This window comes from Dipteris shenzhenensis, chromosome 10 (genome assembly GCF_047967505.1).
Source record: "Dipteris shenzhenensis isolate YYH24624 ecotype China chromosome 10, Dip_SZ_1.0, whole genome shotgun sequence".
Taxonomy (NCBI): Eukaryota; Viridiplantae; Streptophyta; class Polypodiopsida; order Gleicheniales; family Dipteridaceae; genus Dipteris; species Dipteris shenzhenensis.
In genome coordinates this window covers 26,663,874-26,689,094 of record NC_141605.1, presented here as the reverse complement: position 1 = coordinate 26,689,094, position 25,221 = coordinate 26,663,874, and the positions used below count along the sequence as shown (strand labels likewise).

The window sequence follows — 25,221 nt, the reverse complement described above, 5'->3', positions numbered from 1 at the left end:
ATTGCTTCTACGTCGCGCAAACCAAATCAGTTGGAGACCAAATCTTGCGTCGATGTACGTCTAGGGTAGCCTAAGAGGCGTGTGAAGTTTCGTCCCCAACAGGGTTTAGGATTTAGGGTCCAGGGTTTAGGGTTTAGGGTTTGGGGTTTAGCCGTGCTAGTAGGGATTGCTTCTACGTGGCGCAAACCAAATCAGTTGGAGACCAAATCTTGCGTGGATGTACGTCTAGGGTAGCCTAAGAGGCGTGTGAAGTTTCGTCCCCAATAGGGTTTAGGATTCAGGGTCCAGGGTTTAGGGTTTAGGGTTTAGGGTTTAGCCGTGCTAGTAGGGATTGCTTCTACGTGGCGCAAACTAAATTAGTTGGAGACCAAATCTTGCGTGGATGTACATCTAGGGTAGCCTAAGAGGCGTGTGAAGTTTCGTCCCCAACAGGGTTTAGGATTTAGGGTCCAGGGTTTAGGGTTTAGGGTTTAGGGTTTAGCCGTGCTAGTAGGGATTGCTTCTACATGGCGCAAACAAAATCAGTTGGAGACCAAATCTTGCGTGGATGTACGTCTAGGGTAGCCTAAGAGGCGTGTGAAGTTTCGTCCCCAACAGGGTTTAGGATTTACGGTCCAGGGTTTAGGGTTGAGGGTTTAGGGTTTAGCCGTGCTAGTAGGGATTGCTTCTACGTGGCGCAAACTAAATCAGTTGAGACCAAATCTTGCGTGGATGTACGTCTAGGGTAGCCTAAGAGGCGTGTGAAGTTTCGTCCCCAACAGGGTTTAGGATTTAGGGTCCAGGGTTTAGGGTTTAGGGTTTAGGGTTTAGCCGTGCTAGTAGGGATTGCTTCTACGTGGCGCAAACCAAATCAGTTGGAGACCAAATCTTGCGTCGATGTACGTCTAGGGTAGCCTAAGAGGCGTGTGAAGTTTCGTCCCCAACAGGGTTTAGGATTTAGGGTCCAGGGTTTAGGGTTTAGGGTTTAGCCGTGCTAGTAGGGATTGCTTCTACATGGCGCAAACAAAATCAATTGGAGACCAAATCTTGCGTGGATGTACGTCTAGGGTAGCCTAAGAGGCGTGTGAAGCTTCGTGCCCAACAGGGTTTAGGATTTAGGGTCCAGGGTTTAGGGTTTAGGGTTTAGTCGTGCTAGTAGAAATTGTAAAAATGTATGCATTTGTCCTTCCACGTGGCGCATACCAAATCAGTTGGAGACCAAATCTTGCGTGGATGTACATCTAGGGTAGCTTAAGAGGCGTGTGAAGTTTCGTCCCCAACAGATAAGTCCACGTGCGTATTTCATTAGTACGTGCGCCATTTTTCATACGTAGTCACGAGTGCTAGTAGGGATTGTAAAAATGTACGCAACTGTCCTTCCATGTGGTGCATACCAAATCAGTTGGGCACCAAATCTTGCGTGGATGTACGTCTACGGTAGCCTAAGAGTCGTGCGAAGTTTCATTTCCAACAGATAAGTCCACACGCGTATTTCCTTAGTACATGCGCCATAGCTCATACGTAGTAGTGCTAGTAGGGATTGCAAAAATGTACGCATTGTACCTTCCACGTGGCGCATACCAAATCAGTTGGGCACCAAATCTTGCGTGGATGTACGTCTACGGTAACCTAAGAGCCGTGCAAAGTTTAATCTCCAACAGATAAGTCCACATGCATATTTGGTTAGTTTCTCACACGTAGTCGTGCTAGTAGGGATTGTAAAAATGTACGCATTATACCTTCCACGTGGCGCATACCAAATAAGTTGGTGAACAAATCTTGCATGGATGTATGTCTAGGGTGGCCTAAGAGTCGTGCGAAGTTTCATTCCCAACAGATAAGTCCACACGCGCATTTCGTTAATACATGCGCCATAGCTCATACGTAGTCACGAGTGCTAGTAGGGATTGTAAAAATGTACGCATTGTACCTTCCACGTGGCGCACACCAAATCAATTCAGACCAAATCTCGCGTGGACTATTGGCTAGGGTGGCCTAAGAGTCGTGCGAAGTTTCATCCCCAACAAGCAAGTCCACACGCGTATTTCGTTAGTACGTGCGCGATTTTCTTAGTCACGTTTTTAAAATGTCCTAATGCACAAAACAAATTACAACATTACTACTAATAAACAATTTTTTGTATTACAAACACAACAAATCCCATTGAGAAGACATCGGACATCATGTTAAAAATAGAATCTAATACAATGATGTGTATGAACGTGTATACAGCCATCATAGTGAAATACAAAATATGAGTCCATGAAAATTACAATGGTACGGTCACACAATGAGCCTATACATATCGAATACAAAAAAGTGTAATCAACTAGTGATACCCAATAAAAATCAATCTGATCAACTGATGATCCCAAAAAATATGATATGTAATGTGCTACTCCTCAGGATCAGCTCTCATGCCAATAGTTGCAAGTATGCTCTCGTGATCCGCCACTGCAAGGCGCCATCGTGGAGTGGACGTCGCCTTGCGAGTGCGAACACGACTCAAAGTAATCTTGATCCCAACAACAAGATGAGAATACATGTATGCCTCCCGATCCGCCATGTACTCCTGGAACTCAATATAGCGACCACGCCTCTGTATCTGCTGAAAATAGTGGCCACCGACGATCATGCTATGAGCATTGAAGTGCATCCCATGCCCATCCACTGTATCCTCATTCAGCACACTCTTCAGCATAGAGCATCGCAACAAGTAATAATCCACACGCTCCTCATTGCCCTCCGAAGCAATAACTGCGAAGATATCACCAATACGCAAAATATCTGTAAGCTGGTCATAATCTCTAGAGGAACTGAATCTCGCATCCTGATCATCATGTATCTCCTCCCAAGGCTGGAAGGGAGAAAGCACTCGCCGTACCCATGGATCGGCCCATGGTATCATGGAGCACCCTCCCCAATCATCATCAATGCATGCAGAGCAAAAACATGCAAACCGTCGAGAAAAGATCGCGGGGTGAGACTCACCTACACTCCTGATGGAATGGAAATCAAGAGTGCCAGGCACAGAACGACAATCAAAAGGCCTCAACCGATCAAGACTCCCAATGTCCACGCACCAAAAATACCGGCTCACCACCCTATCGTCACGCGACTGAAACGAGGACGTAGCACTAGTGGATAAGTGCTGGCTGCACCACCGCACCACATCATGTGCATCCTTGAAGCGATCGGCACTGTGACGCAACTGGTATCGACGCAAAGCACGCTTCACGCAAGCACCTGCACCATCGTGCTCTCCCTTACCGTGCCCTGTCTCGAAGTAGCTCCATGTGATCGGAATGCCTGTCTCACGGTGCCATCTGCAGAACCAATAAAACTGTCTAGCGGATTTGAACTGACCGCCGCAACCGTCTGACCAAATCCAGCGCCGCTGCCATGTGACACCATGATCCCTCAAGAAACTATCATGCAAAGTGAAGCAATGCTGCACAAAATGGGCATCATGCGATCGATCATCACTAATGTAGAAGTGATACTCTCGCACAATGATGCGTGAGTCCATGGTGCTATCAATGCCATCCACATGAGCCTGTGCATGACGATAGCTAATGTGCACAAATATAGCAACCTGCAATATGGCATTGAAAAAAAAATATGACTATTGAAATAATTCAATATAATGAGGCGGGGAAAAAATCGATACTCAATCACACGTCACCTGTTCGGAGAAATAATACTCCGATTGGATCTCATGCTGTGGTGCAAAGGTGTAATTCTCCTCAAAGTCCACCACTGAGACAACCACCCCTATAGGAAATGTCCTCAAACATGCACGAAACTGACGATCCTCCCATTTCGCAGTGTGCGAGTGGCATATGTAGCGGTACAGCTTCCCTCGAAAACAGTCAATGAATACAACACGTGGTGTCTCCTTCCCCACAAGCTGCAACCTCCTCGACTGTGCACCACCATCTAATGTCAAGGTACAGTACTCATACCGCTGCCAACGAACCATCTGCACATCACAAGTATCTAGTGCAACTCGTGGCACTCTGGCAAAGTCACCACACAAAGTACACGTGCCTTCCACACAATCAAGGGAGTGGAATAAAGCATCACCATCTCGTGTACACAATATGGAATGAATGAAGTCGCGAGGGCTAGTAGGAACCACTCCCCTATGACCATCAAGGGAACGGAATACGTCATACATCAATCCAAAATCCACATGGTAGCGACAACAGCATGTGTCACGCTCCTGAGAGCATCGCACAAACCATGGCCTGCATCGCTCAAATGACCTCTGCCCAATCTTGAACTCCGGGTGCGCCTCTACAAACTGAGTGTACAACTCAGTCTGGGTACACTCCAAAAAACATGCACCATGCTCAATGTACACACCGCGTGACACCCTCTTCCGCAATGCCTTCTTGAACACCGGGGATGCTCTGCAATGCTCCTCCCAAAACTGTTGTATGAAGGACCTAGTGGAATCATCCAACAATCGATCGCTGCGAGGTGCACGACCACTCGAAGCCCAAAGAGCATCAGTCTCACTATCCTCTAGACTCTGCCTCCTAATGATGCCTGCTCGCAATGTGCGCGGTGCAATCTGAAGAAGACGTGAAGCGGTACGCACATGGCCTATCATATGAGGTCTACTAATGGCAGCCACAATAGCACGACGTGCTGCCAAGGCATCACTGGAGTTCCTATGCTTAATAGAAGCATAGGAACGTCGAACACTGCTAAGGACCTCGCTAGATACAACCCTATCTCTACGTGCACCAAGACCAGCAAGCCTCCTACACTCTACCAAGTCAGGGTGATCAATCAGGGACGTAAGAAGAGAAGACTGTGAAGCTGGCGTGAGGTCACAAAAAAAAGACTGCACAATCTTGCTAGCACGACGACGGATAGTGGACTTCGGCAAGTCACGTCGTGAAGCAACACTGCTGCTGCAAGGTGGGGCAACGGGATCAATGGGAGATGGTAGGGTGGACGGGGGAAGGGAGGCGCCAAGCGGAGCGGGGGGAGGGGGAGGGGGGAGGGTGGAGGGGGAAGAGGTAGAGGTGGAGGCCAAAATGTAGGTGGCTAGGGGAAGGGCGGAGGCTAGAGGTAGGGGAGCGGATGAGCATGGGGGGACAATGGAGGTGGGGGTGGGGGTGGAGGTGGGATGTAGAGGTAGAGCTGGAGGTGGATCAGTGGTGGCAGCGCGAGCTCGAGCTCTAGAGGCTCTCTTGCGCTCACGAGCCTTCCGCTTGCGCTCCTCGTCAATGAGATTTGGGGGGGGGGTTCCTACATCTTTCACGTCTACTAGCTCTACGGCTTTGAGAACCCATTCTCAATGAAAGTAGGATGGAAGGTGTGACAAAGTGATGAGGAGGCAAGAATGGCTAAGAATGGGTGAAATGAACCAAAACGTGGTGTCTTATAGAGAGCCTCAACTCATCCACTAGATTGCTCTTAGATTGCTCTTCATTATTATTGGTGGAGAGGTGCTAAGATTGATACTAATTGGCTTAGTTTTGGTGGAGAGGTCTACTATGCCCAGAGCCGCGATCAGAGCTTATACCTCGATCGAGGTATTTAGTGCATTGCGCATGCATGTATGTATGAACCTCGATCGAGGTATCTGTATGTCTCCTCGGTCACATACCTCGAACGAGGTAATGTATGCCTAACCCATCATATGTACCTCGATCGAGGTATTGTATGCATCGCACATCGTCATGTGTATGCATCTGGCTGATGTGGCACCATGCATGGTCATGATGTGGTAATATAGTCTCTTCCTGCATGGTCATGATGTGGTACTGGGCATGACGAGTTGGCATTCATGAGGTGGTAGATGACATGGCAAATTGAGGTGGAGGGATTGGTGACGTGGCCAGGAGAGGAGGTATGCCAAGGTGGCATTGTGTGATCACATGGCTGATGATGTGGAATGATGAGGTGGCACATGTGGCAGCACGTGTGGCAATGTAAGGTGACGTGGCAAGGAGTGATGTCACATCTGCTTGATGAGATGGCACCACGTGGTCTAACAACGTGGCATGGTTTTGATGACTCAGCCTTCCACATGGGCAGCATGCAGACTCCAAAGGCTTGCCACTAGGATCGGTGATGCTCCTAGCCTACCTCACCAAGCCTAATACCAAGCCTACCTTGTCTTGGTATTAGGCTTGGGTGGCCCTTTTTCACCCACAAAAGGGAGATTTCACTCTTGGAGGCCATATCGTACGTTTCCCTTGCTCAAATTTAACCAAAAATTTTTCCTCTTATTCATCATGCAGAGGACTAAAAATATTGACATTTTTGAAATGTTTGGTTATGTTTGAGAATTACTAGATTTATTTTTAATATTCTTTGTTGATCCTCTGAGGAGTAAAAGTAAAAATTAAACTTCAATCTTCCTAAATCTAACCGTTGGATTTGGGATTTGATGATTCAACCACACACCCTTATGTGCCTACTAACCTTCCACCGAATTGGATTTGCTTAATTATTCAAAATACTAAAAAAATGTGGTGTGCTACTAAAATGCATGTATTTTATGACTTTATTTATTATAAATAATTATTTATAATTAGATAAATCATTCAAAAAATTACCAATAAATCAAGTTAAGCTCTACATAATGCAAAGAGACCACTTACAAAGTTTCAATAACATTTAATCTAAAATGAGTGAGAAATTTAGAATTTTATATGACACTCTTTGTTCGTGACAAACGTGTGACCACCCTGGAACCATGCCGTGTGACACAAAGAAATTTTTTGTGTGTGCATCGAATTTTCGATCAGACTATACGATTGTGTGCACAATAGCAACTGTGATGTTGTGTCAGAAGACTTCAAAGACTAGATCCATAGGGAAGTAGGTGAGATTTGCATTTTTGTGTGCTAAAAAGCTTGTTTTTCCACCTCCTTAGGATTGGGGAGTGAACAAAAAGTGGACACCCTTAGCTTGCTTCCACCCTTATGTGGTTTATTAAGAGGTTATTTCTTTGTACTAACCCCTCTACAAATTGTGTCATCTTGCAACTTGATATCGTGGGTAGATACCCTACTCCTGTCAAGACAGCCTACCATCGTGGACATCACAGGCGACATACATGGAGGCACTTTTATGGTGAGGGGTTGATTATTGAGCAGCAGTATATTTGGGCTACTGGAGCGCCCTTGCAGGTATTTAAAAGTACTTCAATAATGTCAATGTTGTAAATAAAGATTTGATTTTTCATACATTGATACATGTTGTCCCTCATTTATAGGCGCTTGGGATATTCAGGAGGAAGAAGGTGAGGATACTGAGTAGGAAGAAGGGAATGAAGAAGGGAGCGAGGACGCTGATGACTTAGATAAGTCATAGAAGTAGTGCTAGAATTAGTGCTAGCTACTCTTTTTTGTGCTTGAAGCCATTAGCTTGGCTTAGTGCCTCTCTTGTATACACACTCCTCTTATTTTTTGTACTTGAACCCACAGGTGGCTTGGCTTCATTCTATAGGTATATACAAGTACTTTTTGGGCTATGAATTAATATACACTCCTCTTATTTTTTTGGCATTCAATTTCCTTGTGCAATGTTCTATCAAAATGTCTTGTGAACTAAACTTTGGAGTTGTAATGTTTTATTTGAAACTGTAATCGTTAGCTATAGATGTGCATGGAATCATGCAAATTAAAATGCAGTTGGCTATAAGAATTGAATTGCACACTATAGAAATGGGATTCTTACAACCACACAACATACATAACATTCTGTTCAACCACATAGAATTCTATTTTTTTTTAAAAACTATGCAGAGCATCTATAAGGGCATCTTTCTATTTTTTTAAATATCTACAGAACATCTAATAGTGTGTCTCTCTGTTAGATAGACGTGCCTATAGACATAGATCTGTAGACGCGCTAATAGACACGCAAATAGATGCGCCTGCCACCTTTATTTTAATTCAAAAAACGTGTCTGTACACGCATCTATGGATGCATTTTGTTGTGATATCTCTGTGCCTATACTAATGACAGATAAATGGAGATAGTGCAGAGATCGGTTATTCAACTGATGGCTTATGACAACTTGCAGTTAAATTTATTGAATGCTCAAGATGTGTAAGACCCAGCCTCAAATTATCAAGAGCATGGGCATCAATTTTTTGAGAGTAATGTGGAAGATTTCAATGAGGCTTCCATTGATTAGAGAATGGAGGACAAGAATGATAGAAAATGTTTTTGGTTGTGAAGACACTCATATTTACTTTCATTGTCCTAAGGTATAATTAGCCCACGATTGTTCAAGATTGTCCATGGTTAGCCTTACCTCAACTTTGCATACTATCAAAAATGCATCGACACTTTGTTTTTCTTTCAAAGCCTTATCAATGCAAATATCGATGCTAATAATAGGAGTTGCATGACCATTATATCAACATTTTACTAACTTTTGGACTTTTTATCTAATTTGCTAACGATATAATCAACACTAACATTGATGAGCTTATGTGAATTATCGGCAATACTATCAACGACAACATTGATGGTTTTATCGACACTCATATCAATGAACATAACTTTCACAGCATGGATGCTCATGTGAATGGTAGTAGAGTTCATATCACCACTTTCTTAAGGTGAGCAATTAAAAGTTACTCGTTGAGAGCTCATTTCTTCATGGAGACCACTATAACATATTCAACTTGATGTGACAAAATATGTATAACTACAAAGGTTGGATCACATTTGCCATTTGCCCTTCTACAAGAAATGCAAACATGTGGAAGTTGTCCTTCCCAAAGTTTTCTAACTGTCGGCATGAAGATTTTCAAACTATGTTTACTTTAATATAACGATGACCACAAGGAATATGACCTCCCAAATAAATGTATCAAATCAAACTTAACATTTGCAATTCACCTACATAAACATCGACTTTTCGTCAACACCTCAATTTTGTACCATTTCCTGGCGATGGAGATGTCCACGTGAAATACGACGTCCAATGTGTATATTTCAGCTAGAACTGCCATCAGAACTTGTAACCGTAGCTGGAAGGGCAGATTTCTTTCCTATGATTGAGATTCTCTGTAATAGTTGATCTAGTAACGAAATTTACTTCCATTGCTACAGGTTTGCAAGAGGCTCATCCCAAAAGGAAGCGGCAAGATGAGTCGGATACAAACAAAGAAAAGCCCTGAGTTGTGCATTTCTATGCCTACGCATCGATGTTCACAGTGAATACCAGCCCCGCCACAGGATAACCCAAACTGTAGCGCTCTGTGAAATTTCTGACGCTGAAATGAGCTGGCAATGCCGTCGTTATATTCTTGATGGGCTCATATTGATGTGCCTGTATCACAACACAATAGTTTACAGGTCAAGAGTGATTCACAGAATGCACACAGCCAAGACTCTGATATTGAGTAAATATAGGCGAATACACATAGGCGACGGCCAGCTGAAGACACCTGTTCGAAGAGAAGGTTGTAATAACGGTGAATTCCATAAGGAGGTGGAGCTGGGACAGGCGTCCTCGGCTCCACAAAGTGCAAGACTACAGTCCCTGTTTGCGCTACATCTGGCAAAGAGTCGCACAAATAACTTAAGGTCATCCGCCGATCGTTGCTGTTGCGAAATTTGCATTTGCAATAGCATTTATCGGCCTGCACTTGGCCGGGCACATACTGTAAAAGGCCGTGGTGGTAAACAGAATGTTCCTGAGAAGTTAAGGGAGACCTCGAATTGAGCCCGGAATGTTAGAAACGATGTAATGTATAACGCTTCTAATGAAAGAGGTACGAGGATTGAACGCGTCGGGATCCACAATGATAAATGTGTACGCAGCACCAACTTTGACATCCGGACCAGAGATTTCCACGCGAGGTGCGACTTGGGTCTGCTTAAGCGACAGCAGCTGGCCATCCTTTTCAACCCTAGAGTCCGCGAAAGAGACACTCACGGTAATGTTGCGGGTCTCGCCGTATGCATCTAGCCAAGGAGGGATGATAGAATCACCAAGCCTAGAGCCATAGCCAAGATTTGGAAATGCGAATAGGAGAAGAATGGAGGGCAGCAGGTGAGCGGCAAACACTGGAGATCTTGCCTGAAAGCAGACCTCGATAAATAACTCCCGAGTCCCGATCGATATGAAGGTGAGGTTCTGACTTTTGTCTGGTCCTAGCGACTCGCTTTTGTGCTTGCTTTGCTTTTAATTCATCGTTGGAAATGTTGGGCAGGAGCCAGCTGTCAACGTTCGAACTTCGTTGTCCGATGGTTCACGTCTCACCGCCCTATGCAAGAGTTTTGTCTGGTTATAGCGAGTCGCTTTTGTGTTTGCTTTGTTTCTTACTGATCGTTCGAAGCATTGGGCAGGTGGTATTTGATGGTATTCAGTGACGATTCGTGAACCGTGGAGGAGAACAGCTCAGTGCTACATCTTTGTTAAATTTAGGGCGGCCTCCGCCTGGAGCTGCCTGCAGGCAAGCCTGCATCCAGCTACCCGCCGTATCCATTTCATGGGCGTCTCAAAATTTAAGGTAAGGCTGTTAGGCCTTGGATCAGCAACAACTAGAAGTATTTGGGCTTCAAAGAGAGAAATTTAGAAATTCGATTTCCAAAATTAATTCCTTTCGTACATGTGTGCATGCTTTTTGGCCTTCCCCCAATGGGGTAGGCCTTAGCATTCGTTTCTCACCGAAAGAGAACAAGATGAATTGCATTCAAATGGCCTGCCCATACTTGAAGATTGGCATTACGGACAAGAGTCAACCCATATATTGTTGTTAGCATTTGTATTATTTGTATTATTTGTTTGAGCCTGTGTTCCTCCATGAAGGAGTTTAATGGAGATGTTCTCATTGCATTGGTGTTATGGTCAATGTCTACGACTATGTATGTGTGTGCTTGATTGTGTATTTGTGATAATAAATGTTCAATTGCTTGTACAAGTTCTCTTGCATTTACTTGAATGGATTTGTAAATATTGATTAATATAGCAACTTTCCCACATTTATTATGTCAATGAATTGTTAGCAATGCCTCGATGATGTTCTCGTTGCAGTATTTGGAGTGTAGCAAATCAGACTATGCCTTGTAGTATGTTGATATCCCTATGCCATTAATGCTTGAAACAATGTTGAATTTTGGGAGCATAAGGTTTTAAGAATTGTATTAATGTGTCTCTTAGTGGCAAAGGATTGTTACTACCAATAAACTTTTACATTGAAGGTTGTCTTCTTTGTAGCACAGTTGAATGGTCTTGTGTTAAACGATTGTAAGTTTGTATATTTGTTTCCATTGATGGAGAAGTCGACTTACTTGGTTTGCCATTTGGATCCTTTTTGTAGTCTTACCATTTCTTGTGATACGTTGTCGTCCACCTTCATTTGTTTTCTCTCTATTTTATTAAGCAACTATACATTGTTTGGACCTCTAATGTGTGAGAGTGGTGATGGATCAAATGCAAGGTTATCCATGGATAGTCCTTGTGCTCGATGTATAGTCCTTGCAGTAGCTGGCTGGATCAGAAGTTGAGTTCTTGTAATTGTGTTTAGGTTGTTTTTGCTGACTTGGAATTCCCTCATTATTGAGAGTATTGGTGTTTGGTTGCATGGTGTTGTCATGTTGCTTTTGGGTCACTCAAGATTTTGATTGTTTTACTACATGTCTTGTGACGTGTGTCCTTTGCATTTAATGTATATGCTTTGCTTGTCAAAATTTGGAAGATTTCATTGTTGTGCTTGTCCTTTGCAAAATTTGTGACGTAGAAAAGATGTGGTAATATATGGTTTTCTAGTGGCTTTTTCCTATAATGTTCATTAAGTTGATAGACTACCCAGATCAGTTGTGACAGACTGTTAGATTGAGTCTCCCCCCATGTAGGGGAAGGAGTTTTGTTTAAGGAGGAGTTACTATGGGTGTACAAGTAGGCAGAGAGTAGCAAGAAGTTGGTGAGAAGAACGTGTGTTGAGGTCTATGACAGTGCATCAGACTGGCCTAAAGAGCTAGGAGATGCTTGCTACAGAGAGGTTGATAAGATAGTCACGAATTTGGAATTTTGCTAAGCCACAAAATGTCGTCGTATTTTTGAAAAAGTAAAAACCTTGCAGACATTTCTTAGACTTGTGGACTTTCTTGGACTGCAATCATCGATGATCTATGGTGCTTGTAATACCTAAATTTGTGTTGACTTGCTTCTATGTTAATATTTAAATTCTCTGGAAATATAGTTGGTTTATTCTTAGTATCAATAATATGTGAGCATATACAAATTATCTCATGTTTTCTTGAGTAACCTATTAACCAATCTTGAGTAAATTGTTTTCTTGAGTAAACTATTAACCAATCTTGTTTTAGTCGACCAAAGTAAACTCAGATGGATCTTGAGTTTATACATGACTGCTTAATACACAAGGTGGATGAAGCAATGAAATAGGACTACTCTAATGTCTTAGTAGCCTGATGGCTAAAATCCGATAGTTAAAGATAACCTGCCTAAAGGGGACTATTTTAGTATAGCACTTTGTAAGGAATTTTAGGATAGCACAGTGGTAGAGCTAAATAAGTGGTCGCCATCGTAGAGATTGGTTGCACACTAGGATATTAACTGCTACAAGTGCGGTGGTTTGCTTCTATTATTACAAGATGAATGGCATGCAATTCATTCGTTAAGGATTTGTGGAGTTATGGGATTTAATAAAACCAGCATGGTGGTTTTTTAGAATATACTAAAAGCAAGCGTGAGATTTATCATTTGGGATTTATAAAAACAATTACAAAAACTACAAGTGCAGGGTTAGTTTGGGATTTACTAAAAGAAGCATAGTCTCAAATAAAATTTCCATTTTTCGGGATAAATGGAATATTGTTTCCTTGCAATGAGACTACATTTTCTTAGTACTATCTAAGTCATCCTCATCCACGACTCCAAGACATCCCAACATGTGCTCATGCATGTCTAAACCCAATTTGGAGATACTCTTGCCCTTCTTTCATTGTGGCACAGGTCGCATCTGGAACTTAATAGCTCTTATTAGATGAGAGTACACAAATGTTCATGGACTCTTATGTAGTAGTTCGTAATTGTGGCTTCTCTTGGATGCTTTTTTGTACCCAAAAGAACCGACTAAAGGTTGTTCCCCAATTATCCTTAAATGCTTTCTCAACCTTGTGCTTGGGTTTTGTGCACTGCAACACAAAGTATGGTTCATCTTCCTTATTTTCCTCAGAGGCAGTGAAAACTGCAAAGTTATCCCCCTCTTCTAGACAATCAGTGAGGTCATCAAAACTCTCCCCAAACTATGGCGAGTCATTGTTTGTCACTCCATTTGAATGTAGAGGGACCACTATCATATCCACCTTCATCAATAGCATGCCCACTTGTGGGCTATGGTCATCTTGATCACATGCCTTTTATAGCATGTCAATTTACTGCTTCCACAACCAGCATTCTCTTTTTTGGTGGCCTCCTTTTCCATAGAAGCAGCACGTGACTATGTTGTTGCTCTTCATTCCTTTCCCTTGATAGGGTATTCTAGTCTCTTACTCCACTTGAGATGTTTATGTTGGAAATAAAGGGGCGATAGGGACCTTGGTATGTGCCCTCATGGTATATGTGGTTAATGGAATTAATGAGAGGCTCTTGGCATTTAATGAAACGTGATATAATAAGGGGGATGAAATCCCATAAGAAAAGGTGACATCAAGAAACCCTTGAATATAATATGGTGGTGGAATCCCTCTCCAATGTCCCACCGACTTTTTGGGACATGGAGAGGTTTTGGCATGGCTAGGAGATGCTAGCAGTGGTATCAAAGCATATATGAGACTGTGGTCTGTAAATTCCTACAATTGTAAATTGCATAGTGATTGAGAATGGTGATAGCTATGACTTTATGTGACTATGCATGCCCATGGGGATGTGGTGATTCAGATGATTGGACATCACTTTTCTTTCACCAGTGATGATGGTTGCCTTTTGAACTGAGCAAGGAATAGTTGTGTACTTGTGGGAGGTGGCACCCTGTGTGTGCTTTGATCACGCAAGTACCTATTCAGATACTTGATAGTATAGAGGTTACTATAGGCCATTTGAAGATGTCTGGCCAAGAATTGATGGTCTATACCAGTGAATTCATGGTAGTCGTGTGCTAACTGCCATTTGATTGGTGGACCTTGCCTTGTGTGAATGGTTGCCATGTGTTTGGATGATCTGGCCCTGTGTGGATGATCAGAATTTGTATGGCTTACCTAGCCATCTGTGGGCGATCAATGTAATATTTGGCCAGCCAATTCTCATGGTCTTGGGTCCATGGGGGACTAGGGGAAATAAAGTTGCCTTAGGGACCTTGGTATGTGGCCCAAACCCCCTCATGGTATATGTGGTCAATGGAATTAGGAGGGGGCAAGACAATTGGATGATTTCTCTTTCTCGAGGTCTAGCAAGCTTGGATGGAGTATTCTAAGTTAGTGTCCCAAATAGCCACATTGATTTTGGACATAGAACTGTAAACGATTCAAAATATTGTTGTGTCCTACAACCTAAATGATACAATAGTATCCAAAACATGAAAACTAATGTGAATATACATAGTACTTATATAAAATTTTGTATGTTTCTCTTACAGCCTTTATTGGAAGCATGGCTCTAGAAAAATGAGAAAGAAATCCAACAAAGGCTCACGATTACGTTACGATGTTGCCTAACAAGAAGTGAAAATGCCTAACAAAGGCTTCGACACTAGAATGCAAAAGCACTTCTTGGGGGATAGCAACAAACAGATTGGAAAAGCAAGGGGCCAGGAGTTGTTGAGAGAGTTATAGCCACTCTAGTTGGACAAATTCCTAAAAGTACGAATAACTAGGTAGATGATATAGTCGCATGTCACCAATCCCAGCCTCAAGAACGTATGCCTGATGATTTACTCACACCTCTAGCTAGTCAATCTGTAGATGTGCCACCTCAAAGTAGTGGTGTGGCCTCGTTCACATAGATGACAAGCTACTCTATGAAGTATATGGATAGTGGAAAATGTAGTGAATTCTCGTTCACAATCGCATGCGCATCTGCAACAAAGATCTTTGGAAGAGTCATTTGGACAACAACATATAGAGAAAGTCCAACAAGATGTTTTTGAGGCCATTTGTCTCATTGGTTACCCACTAAGCATGGTTCAAAATCTGCATTGGAAAATAGCCATGGAATCTGTAGAAAAGGTGGGTCCAAGCTTTATGTTACTCAATTACAATGCTATCCACAAACCAAAGCGAGGTGAATCAAACTATCCACAAACCAAAGCGAGGTGAATCCAACTGACCGAAGTGAGCCATCACTCGGCCTTGATCATGATACTACCTAATAGAATGTCACTCAATGCAAGATGAATCCAACTAGCTAAAGCGAGTTATCATCTGGCCCCAAGTGATAAACATCATGCATGCAAACACATATAACCAAGCATAAATAAGCATCACACATATTCCTCTCTCTCTTGCCCTCTCTCTTTTTTCCTCTCTCAATTGGGGTGAGGTGAATCATGCCGGCCAAAGCAAAGCCATCTTCTGACCTTAATCATGATACTACTAGAACGTCACTCGAGGTGAGATGAATCCAACTAGCCGAAGTTAGTCATCATCCGGCCCCAAATGATACACATCATGCAAGCACACACACAGAAGCAAGCAAGCATAAACATATCACGTATTTCTCTCTCTTTTCTCTCAGCTGAGGTGAGGTGAATCCAGTAGGTTGAAGCGAGCCATCACCCAACCCTAACTAAAAAAAATAGTGAGGCTAGAAGCTCACCAGAAACCTGAAGGAGAAGGCGGCAAGCAGTGGAAAACAGTAGGGATGCAGGAAACAATAGAAATTAGTGGTGAATTTCGGTGGAAGGTGAAAAAAAATGCCACGAAGTAGCTCTTTTATAGAACCCAATTCAACATACCAGACGGTATGTCTCCACACCGATCGGTGTTTTTGGCCAACACATGCATGCCACATGTTTGTTTGGCGCACTACACCGACCGGTATAGGGTTTCACCGATCAGTGTATTGGATACCGGTCAGTGAAGTGGTTCATCGACTAGTGTTTTTTTCATTGAGCAGTGTATCCCAATCCTGACTGGACAGGGTTGGGATACATCGAGCGGTATATAGCTAGTCAATTGATGTACATGGATCGGTTATTAAACATGCATTTTTTGCATTTTAAACGTCCACAAGCATTTTGAATTCAAAAAACACGTTCTTTTCTTTTAAAAAAATGTACCTCAAAAATCCCAGCAAAGAATGAACCATTAGTGCTGATATGTGAGATTTGTTTGTAACTAGTGATGAAATGGAGATGCAAGATGGGTTACGTATTTCTTTTTCTATGGATTTCCAAAAATGCAAAAGTAAATTTATCTAGTAGACTGGAAAATTTACAGTCTCATTGTATGTAGTTTGTGAATTTTCTATGAACATTGGGGCAGATCCTCCGCTCCTTTCTTGACTACTTTCGTAACCAAATCCCTCCATGTCCAAAAAAGATGATGGCATTGGAGAGGGGCTCCACCACCATACTATATCAAAGGGTTTCTTGATGTCTCCTTTGCTTATGGGATTTCATCCCCCTAATATCTCCATGTGTCATCATGCACCAAGAGCCTCTCCTTAATTCCATTGACCACATATACCTATTACCATGAGGGGCCTTGGGCCACATACCAAGGTCCCTAAGGGCCATTTATCTCCACCCCCTGCTACCATGGACCAAACACCATGAGAATTGGCCGACCAAATTTCACACTGATCACCAAGATAGGGCCAAATCAGCGAACAAATTTCACACTAATCACCAACACAAGGCCAAATCAACCACAAATTTGATCACCCACACAGGACCGTATCAGAGAAACACATGGCAACCACCCACACAGAGCAAGGTCCACCAATCGAATGCCAATCGTCACATAGACAACGAATATCATGAATTCAATGGCATATGCCATCAATTCCTAGCCAGCCATCTTCAAATGACCTGCTCTAACCTCTGCACTATCAATTCTCTAAACAAGTATTGTCGTGATCAAAACACATGCAGGGTTACACCTCCCATAAGTGCTCCTTGCTTAGTTCATAAGGTAACGACCGTCACTGGTGAAAGAATAGGTCTACTAGTTAGAGCGTGTATGTGGGTCACCACATCCTCGTGGTGGGCATGGGTAGTCACATCTAACTAGAGTTGTGGCCATTCACAGTGGCTACATAGCCTACATTTGCATGCACTTATAGGCCATAGTCTTGTATAAACTTTTGATACCAGTATTAGCATCCAATAGGATGCTGCCATCTCAGGATGTCCTCGGTCACATTTGCTTATGCGGTTTCATGATCCCTCTAATATGTCCCTGTGTCATCATGCCCCTAGAATTGGATGATTTGAATGTGGTAATCTACTTATTGAGATAGGCGTGGGACAGCAAATTGCCTTTTTCCACATTCTTCTCTCTCTTGAGTAAGCATCTATCTACACCATGATCATCCACAACATCGTCTATTGATGGATGTCGGTATTTTACACACACTGGTGCAGTAGCTAGCATTACTTACACAAGTAGTTATGAACAATTTTACTACTACTTTCTAAGCTAGGAGAATTTGTTAACCTAATTCCCTCAATCCTCAATATTGTTTTTTTCTATGTATACATGCACTATGGAGTTTGAGTTCTAATAAAAGCTACAAATTAAAATGTATGTAATATATTCGTCTCTAACTTGTTTTACCTAATAATCTATAAAACATAAGGATAGTAAACATATGTATACCACTATCTCTCCACACGTACACGACATAATTTTGCGAGTTACTACGAGCCGAAAATTGCAAGCTCCACAACTGGCTAGACTTCGAGCGAGATGCAAATCGCTGGCATAAGCGAGCCCGCAACCAGCTCAAAGTCAAGTATTTCCTTGTCATTCTTAAATACTAGTTTGTATATTTTTAGTAATATATATAGTTTGAATTTTAACCACATATGAGATGTTCTAGGTTGGCCTAAGCGAACCTCCATCCGGCACGTGGTATAATAATATTCATCAACAAACGAGTTGTTACAAGTCAGCTTAAGCGAACCTCTAACCAGCTCATTGACTTTTTCTTTCGGTATCGTTACAAGCTATAGTTACATGCTTATAAATAAATACATATGCTAAAACTAAGAAAATCATACACACAAACATAAACTATTCCAAAAGTAAATCATTTCATGCGCTAATGTCTACTACATTTTTCTAAAATTTTCTAGTATCTATCTACTATATTTCATGCATCTAGAATGAAATCTTATGTAACTAAACTAAAATTCCAAGCCATGCAACTAACAAACTCTTTACCCAGTCCTAAGTGAAAAGTCTTTCCAAAGAGTCAAGAACCTAGTACAATGTCACATGCAACTAACTTACTCTTCACCTAATAGTATGTAAATGCTAATTTTCCAATTAGTATCTAAGTGCAAGTATATTCCAACCAGCAAAAGTGAGCCCAGCACCAGTACTAGATACTTTTTTTTACTTAGAAGGACTAACAAAACTTACAAAATTCTTTGTAGCTTTATTTATCCTCTTTCTTATGCTTCTTGTCTTTCTTAAGACTCCACAATATTCTAGGAATCTAGATTTTGCGAATAGTATGAGTGCAGCACTAGTTTATATAACATTAACAACACCGACCGGTGTAGCTAAACACTGGTTGGTGTTGTTAATTATACTGCTCGGTGTAGTGAAACACCGGTTGTTGTACCCTAAACCGGTCGATATTATGTAATACCGGTCCATGTTGTGTAAAAATATTGGCTGGTGTATAGAGACTGTTGGTCGAGAACTGGCTGGCGGCAGTCCTAGACAGAAATTGCTACTGGGGCACCTTAAAATGCCCCAGGGCTAATTTAAAAACATCCAAAATGTTTTAATACAACGTTTTAAAACTAATTTTTTAATACCATCGCAAATACCTAATTGTTTAAGATGAATCATAAGTGGTGATGAATCATCATTTGAGAGCCTTCTTATGCACAAAAGTAGTCAAGAAAGGAGTACAGGATGTGGCCTTATGTTTATTAAAAATCGGCAAACTACATACAATGAGACTGTAAATTTTTTAGTCTACTAGATAAATTTACTTTTGCATTTTTTGAAATCCATAGAAAAAGAAATACATAACCCATCTTGCATCTCCATTCCATCACTAGTTACAAACAAATCTCACATATCATCACTGATGATTCATTATTTGAGATGAATCATTAGTGGTGATGAATCATCATTTGAGAGCCTTCTTATGCACGAAAGTAGTCAAGAAAGGAGCGGAGGATGTGGCCCAATGTTCACAGAAAACCGGCAAACTACATACAATGAGACCACAAATTTTTTAGTCTACTAGATAAATTTACTTTTGCATTTTTGGAAATCCATAGAAATTTTCATCTTCTAGTTATATTATGCCCTTAACTTGAAAAGCTTTAGGAAAGATTTGTGACATGCACTCGAGGATGTTGCAACATTGAATTGAAAAGTTCAGTCCTAAGTTCTGCACACATGCCAGTCATCATGTTATCAAAAAATTTCACAATTTTATTAACAATGCTCCAATCCTACAAGTCATCATGTCCATGTATAGTAGTCTCCCTCCTGTGTTTGTCTCTTGCATGCTGCTCTCTTTTCTTTCCAGCTTCATAATCCCTTACAACATTGTCTCGTATTGTTGGTTTAATGGATCTTTCCATGTTGCCTTGCATTGGCTCACGTCATTGGTAGCTCAAATGTAAACCCCAAACCTGCAATTCAGTGCAAGCTGGAACTAAGCAATGCTCTGAACGATGAACAATAGAAACCAAGAACCTATACAGTTTTTTGCATCAACTCCATAATGTGAAGTCTAAAAAGAAAACAAGTGGAAGCATGAAGATCTTATGACTGTGGTGAGCATATTACCAAAGCTTCAAGAAAAGACTCAGGATGCCCCTAGCAAGCATTGCTCATTCCTAGAGATTCACATCATATAATGTCCACCTGCAAAATGGGCAAACAAGGTAGAAGCCAATGGAAAAACATGCTTTGCTAGATATATCTTCACATGCGTCCACCCACTTGAAATAAAAATGTAACTTAGAATCAGACTCATGCTTACGCATCGAGAAAAAGTTGCACGGCCTTCATGCAGTGCCCAAGAGAGTTTTCACCTGCATCCATATCCAATCAAGAACCATGCTAAGATTCAAACCTAGGACCTACAGCCAAAAGCCAGAGAACTTTATCACATCCCATGGTGTTTTTAGAGTATGGCATTTCTTGTTTAGCCATGGCCGTTTGCACTATTGTGAAAAGAGCTCGGGCAACCGTAGCTTCTAGTAAACAAACAAGTGAAAGAAATGATTAACTTTTGTCATTCATAAGGCCTACCCAAAATATAAAATAAAGGAGAGAGAGACGGAATGACAATACAAACGAGGGGCCCTAAGTCTTGAATGCTCATTGCCAAAGCCATTAGTGCACTTAACTTCCACTTGACAGTAGCCAATCAAAGCATCACACCTATTTTCGAAGCAAATTAATCTTAAAATTTCCAAATTTCTGCTTTACAAAATGAGAACGATTGCTAAGGCTACCTAGAGGGCAGGCCAAAAGTATAAGACAAGTACCGTGGGAGCTTCACCCGTCTTGAGACGAGTTTGCTTCAATCGTCTGTGTACGGGTGTGAAACTCCCTTATATGTAAAACCTCTGTGTGGACGGGTGTGAAGCTATATGTAAAACGTCTTTGTGAACACTCAGGATTCCTAGAGGTTCACCAGCTGCATCCTCTTGCAACCACCTATTGCTGGTTCCTAGAGTTTCACCAGGCTTCACGTCATATATCCGATATCGTTCCAAGATCAGGTATAGGATCTAGGTGTATCTGTCTCAGACCCGAGGCCTGACAGCCCTACTTCTTTTAAAAAAGTTTTAGATACAGCCTAGGCCTTAAACAAAGACAAGAGGACAAGAGAAACGTTGGATCAAGAGACACCACTGAGCAGTTCACTCGCTGTTCTCCAGAGAATACGTATACAATTAGATGACTGGGGTCCATTAGATCCGCAAGAAGCGCTGCAACAATCAAGCGTTTTTCCGACGACGTGAAAATAAGTTAGAGGTGTGAAGATGGTGTCACAACTTACAAGTTACAACTTTATGCGAATCGGAGAAGAACTCTTAAACGTTGACAGCAGGCTCCAGCTGCCAATTGCCCGATGCTTACTATGAGTTTAAAAAAGGAGTTCAAATTAGACAAACACAAGCGACAGCTTACTACGAATTGAAGTAGAGTTCAAACAGAGCAAACACACAAGCGACTTGCTAATCAGGCAAAATTCGGGCATAGGGCGGTCATTGACAGCAGGCTCCAGCTGCCAATTGCCCAATGCTTACTATGAGTTTAAAAATGGAGTCCAAATTAGACAAACACAAGCGACAGCTTGCTACGAATTGAAGTAGAGTTCAAACAGAGCAAACACACAAGCGACTTGTTAATCAGGTAAAATTCGGGCATAGGGCGGTCATTGACAGCAGGCTCCAGCTGCCAATTGCCCAATGCTTGCTATGAGTTTAAAAATGGAGTTCAAATTAGACAAACACAAGCGACAGCTTACTACGAATTGAAGTAGAGTTCAAACAGAGCAAACACACAAGCGACTTGCTAATCAGGCAAAATTCGGGCATAGGGCGGTCATTGACAGCAGGCTCCGGCTGCCAATTGCCCAATGCTTACTATGAGTTTAAAAATGGAGTTCAAATTAGACAAACACAAGCGACAGCTTACTACGAATTGAAGTAGAGTTCAAACAGAGCAAACACACAAGCGACTTGCTAATCAGGCAAAATTCGGGCATAGGGCGGTCGTGAAATGTAACCACTGAGAGGGAATACTTACGAGTAGTAAAATCAGTGTGCAGTGGTTACATTTCACCAAATTGAAAAGTATTCTTTGTAACTACTGAGGCGGTTAAATGTAAACACTGAGATTTGCAGCATGCTTTGTTGGATTCGGGCATAGGGCAGGTCAAATTATGTAGAATTGAGAAGGAATACTTACGAGTAGTAAAACCTCAGTGTGCATTGGTTACATTTCACCAAATTGAAAAGTATTCTTTGCAACCACTGAGGCGGTTAACTGTAGATTTGCACTATGCTTTGAATGTGTAGTAAAACCTGCAGCCTCCCGAGTCCCTTTAAAATCTGCTTAAATCGACCTTCTACCCAACTTAGCTGATTCTCTGGACTTCATTTGCATCTCCAGTGTTTCTCTTCCCTTCGTCGCTGCCTATCCTCGTCACTGATAATTGATTCTGTCACGCATGTATAAGGCATGCCTACCTTCTTGCAGCCTGTAGCGTACCTTCATTTTGCACCACCCATGGTTGCTCACGTGCTGCCCTGCATTCTTCTCCTATTCGCCTTTCCAAACCTTGCTTTTGCCTCCACGCTTGGTGATTCTATTATCCCCCCCTGGGTAGATGCATATGGCGAGGCCTCCAACATTACCCTGAGTGTCTCTTTCGCTGGCACTACGGTTGAAAAGAAAGGCCAGCTGCTGGCGCTCAAGCATGCCCAAGTCACTCCTCGCGTGGAAATCTCTGGTCCGGATGTCAAAGTCGGTTCTGCTTACACATTTATCATTGTGGATCCCGATGCGTTCAATCCTCGTACCCCTGTCATTAAAAACGTTATACATTACATCGTTTCCAACATTCCGGGCTCAACTCTGCCTTCCCAAGGTGAAGTAAAGCAGGTCTTCCCTAACTTCTCAGAAATATGTGGTTTAATGCTGTTGCAAATGCGAACTTCGCACCAGCAACGATCGGCGGATGACTTAATTTATGCCTTCGCGACTTGTTTACAGATGTAGCGGGAACAGGAACCGTGGTTTTGCACTTTGTGGAACCGAGGAAGCCTGTGCCAATTCCACCTCCTTATGGAATTCACCGTTATTACAATCTTCTCTTCAAACAGGTTCCTTCCAACAGCCGTCGCTTATGTTTATTCAACTTCAGCATCTCTTTTCTGTGTGCATTCCATGAATTGTCTCTTGACGTTTGAGCTATTGTTTTGTGACACAGACACGTCAATATGAGTCCATCAAAAATATAACGACGGCGTTGCCATCTCTTTTCAGCGTCAGAAATTTCACAGAGCGCTACAACTTGGGGTATCCTGTGGCGGGGTTGGTATTCACTGTGAACCTCGATGCGGAGGCATAAAAATGCAAAAACTCAGCGCTCTCCTTTGGTTGTATCAGGCTCATCTTGTCCCTTCCTTTGGTGAGATGAGCATCTTGCAGAGCTGTAGCAAGGGAAGTACCTTTCTCCACTGTGAAGTTTACACTGGATCAACGACTACAAGAGTATCAATCATAGGAATGAAATCCGGCCTTCCAGCTACGGTTATGAAAATAAATATGGCCTTCCAGCTACGGTTGATATTGTATTTCCATGACGTAGACATTCATTCCGTTACGTGGACATCTCCATCACCAGGAAAATGGTACAAAATGCAGTGTTCACGAAATATCGATGTCAATTGCAAAATTCCTTTTTCGATTCAATAAATTTTTTTAGAGAGGTCACTTACCTTCAATATTAGTGTGGCGTCGTTATATTTGGCTAAAAACTTGCAATTTCATATCGTAAAACATTGAAATATGTGTATCACAATGCTGCAATATTTTCCAACTATGCTTACTTTAAGGCTTTTGAATTCTTGGGAAGAAAAACTACGGTTTTTCAATTGTTGGAATGAAAATCTTCAAACTATGTTAACTCTAAGGCTCTTAAAGTCTTGGGAAGAAAAACTTCCAACTATGTGGACTTTAAGCTTTAGCGAAAAAGTTTTCATGAACACTCTTCTTGCATATGGGCAAATATGATCCAACCTTTGTAGTTATATATATATATTTTGTCGCATCTAGTTGAATATGTTATATTATAAGCGTCTCCATCCATGGGTAATTACATTATAATTACTAACTAAAGTAAAGTGGTAACATGAACTCTACATTCTTCATGTATTTTCTTTAAAGAGGTTTAGTTGGCTTTTGTTGATAAAATACTAATAGTCCATATACAACAAGGTAGTTCTACTAAAGGGCCGGACGGCGGGTAGCAACCAAGCCTCATTTTGGAGGACTGCTATAGGGTGTGATATTTAGACAAGACAAACAAAGAATGTCTCTAGGTTGGGTCTCAAAGATTATTGGACGGTGCTTGGGCACCAAACTTGTACTTGGTTCAAAGGTAGTTGAGCAATGCTTGGGCAAGGGGTAGTGCCATACCCAGTTTCATTTCATCAAATGTTTGCTATCTCCACTCAACTTTTGCCATCTCGATAGATGCTCCTATGAGAGATGGGCATATGAACCCACCCTAACCGAAGATCTAAAAGTACTTTTAACAAAACAATAAGATAAAAGGACCTTAGTTGAATGGATTTGGGACTAGGATGGGATTTTCAATCGCCATCATTATTCCGATTGGAAGATTAGAGGATAGCTATTGAAGATTGGATTTCATTCATAACATGTTGGAAATGAGCTTATTCTTGTTAATGCTTGTATACCCATTGTATATATATATATAAGTTCTGTTGCGGGGTTAATAGTCATCAAGTAGTCATCTTGATAAATTGTTATACGTTTTTCCCGTGGAGTTCACCACACAATATGTAAGATAGCACGTGAGTTCAATAGAAGGGGTTTTTATTTTCTTATGAAGTTATAGAAAATACATATAAAGAGGGGATATAAGGCGTACTTAAAAGCCCTTTATTTGAATGCACGTGATATTGACGGTTTTCACATAGTGAACACTTGGGACTCTTTTGTGTAGTCTCTTTTCTGCAATCTCTATCAACATAAATGTCAACATTATAGCATCTAGGTGAATATGTTATATTGTAAGCTTCTCCATCCATGGATAATTACCTTATAATTACTAACTAAAGTAAATTGGTAATTCTTTTTGTATTTTCTTTAAAGAGTTTGAGTTGGCTTTTGTTGCTAAAGTACTAATAGCCCATTTACTCTACAAGGTAGTTCTACTAAAGGTTGGGTTCAGATGGCTAGCAACCAAGCCTCATTTTGGAGGATTGTCAAAGGCACAACAAGACAAAGTAACTATAGACATGCCTGATAGATGCACAAAATAGCAAATGCATCTATATGCATAGATAAAATAGTGAAAATACCGACGCATCTATGAGCATG

The 25,221-nt window shown here is 41.7% G+C and overlaps 1 protein-coding gene across 1 annotated transcript; it reads left to right on the top strand.

Annotated features, from left to right (window-relative positions):
• The first annotated feature begins 22,377 nt into the window (after window positions 1–22,377).
• LOC147897623 (protein MOTHER of FT and TFL1 homolog 1-like) lies at window positions 22,378–23,221 on the top strand. Its single transcript, XM_087380065.1, has 3 exons — window positions 22,378–22,738; window positions 22,864–22,973; window positions 23,081–23,221. Exons 1-3 carry the CDS (start codon window positions 22,378–22,380, stop codon window positions 23,219–23,221), a joined length of 612 nt encoding a protein of 203 aa, XP_087236191.1.
• The last annotated feature ends 2,000 nt before the right edge of the window (window positions 23,222–25,221 follow it).

Excerpts from the sequence above, each read along its gene's own strand:
- LOC147897623 (XM_087380065.1), top strand. The coding sequence starts at position 22,378 with ATGGTTGCTCACGTGCTGCCCTGCATTCTTCTCCTATTCGCCTTTCCA. Across the intron at positions 22,739-22,863 it reads CTCAACTCTGCCTTCCCAAG|ATGTAGCGGGAACAGGAACC; the intron begins GTGAAGTAAAGC and ends ACTTGTTTACAG. Across the intron at positions 22,974-23,080 it reads ACAATCTTCTCTTCAAACAG|ACACGTCAATATGAGTCCAT; the intron begins GTTCCTTCCAAC and ends TTTGTGACACAG.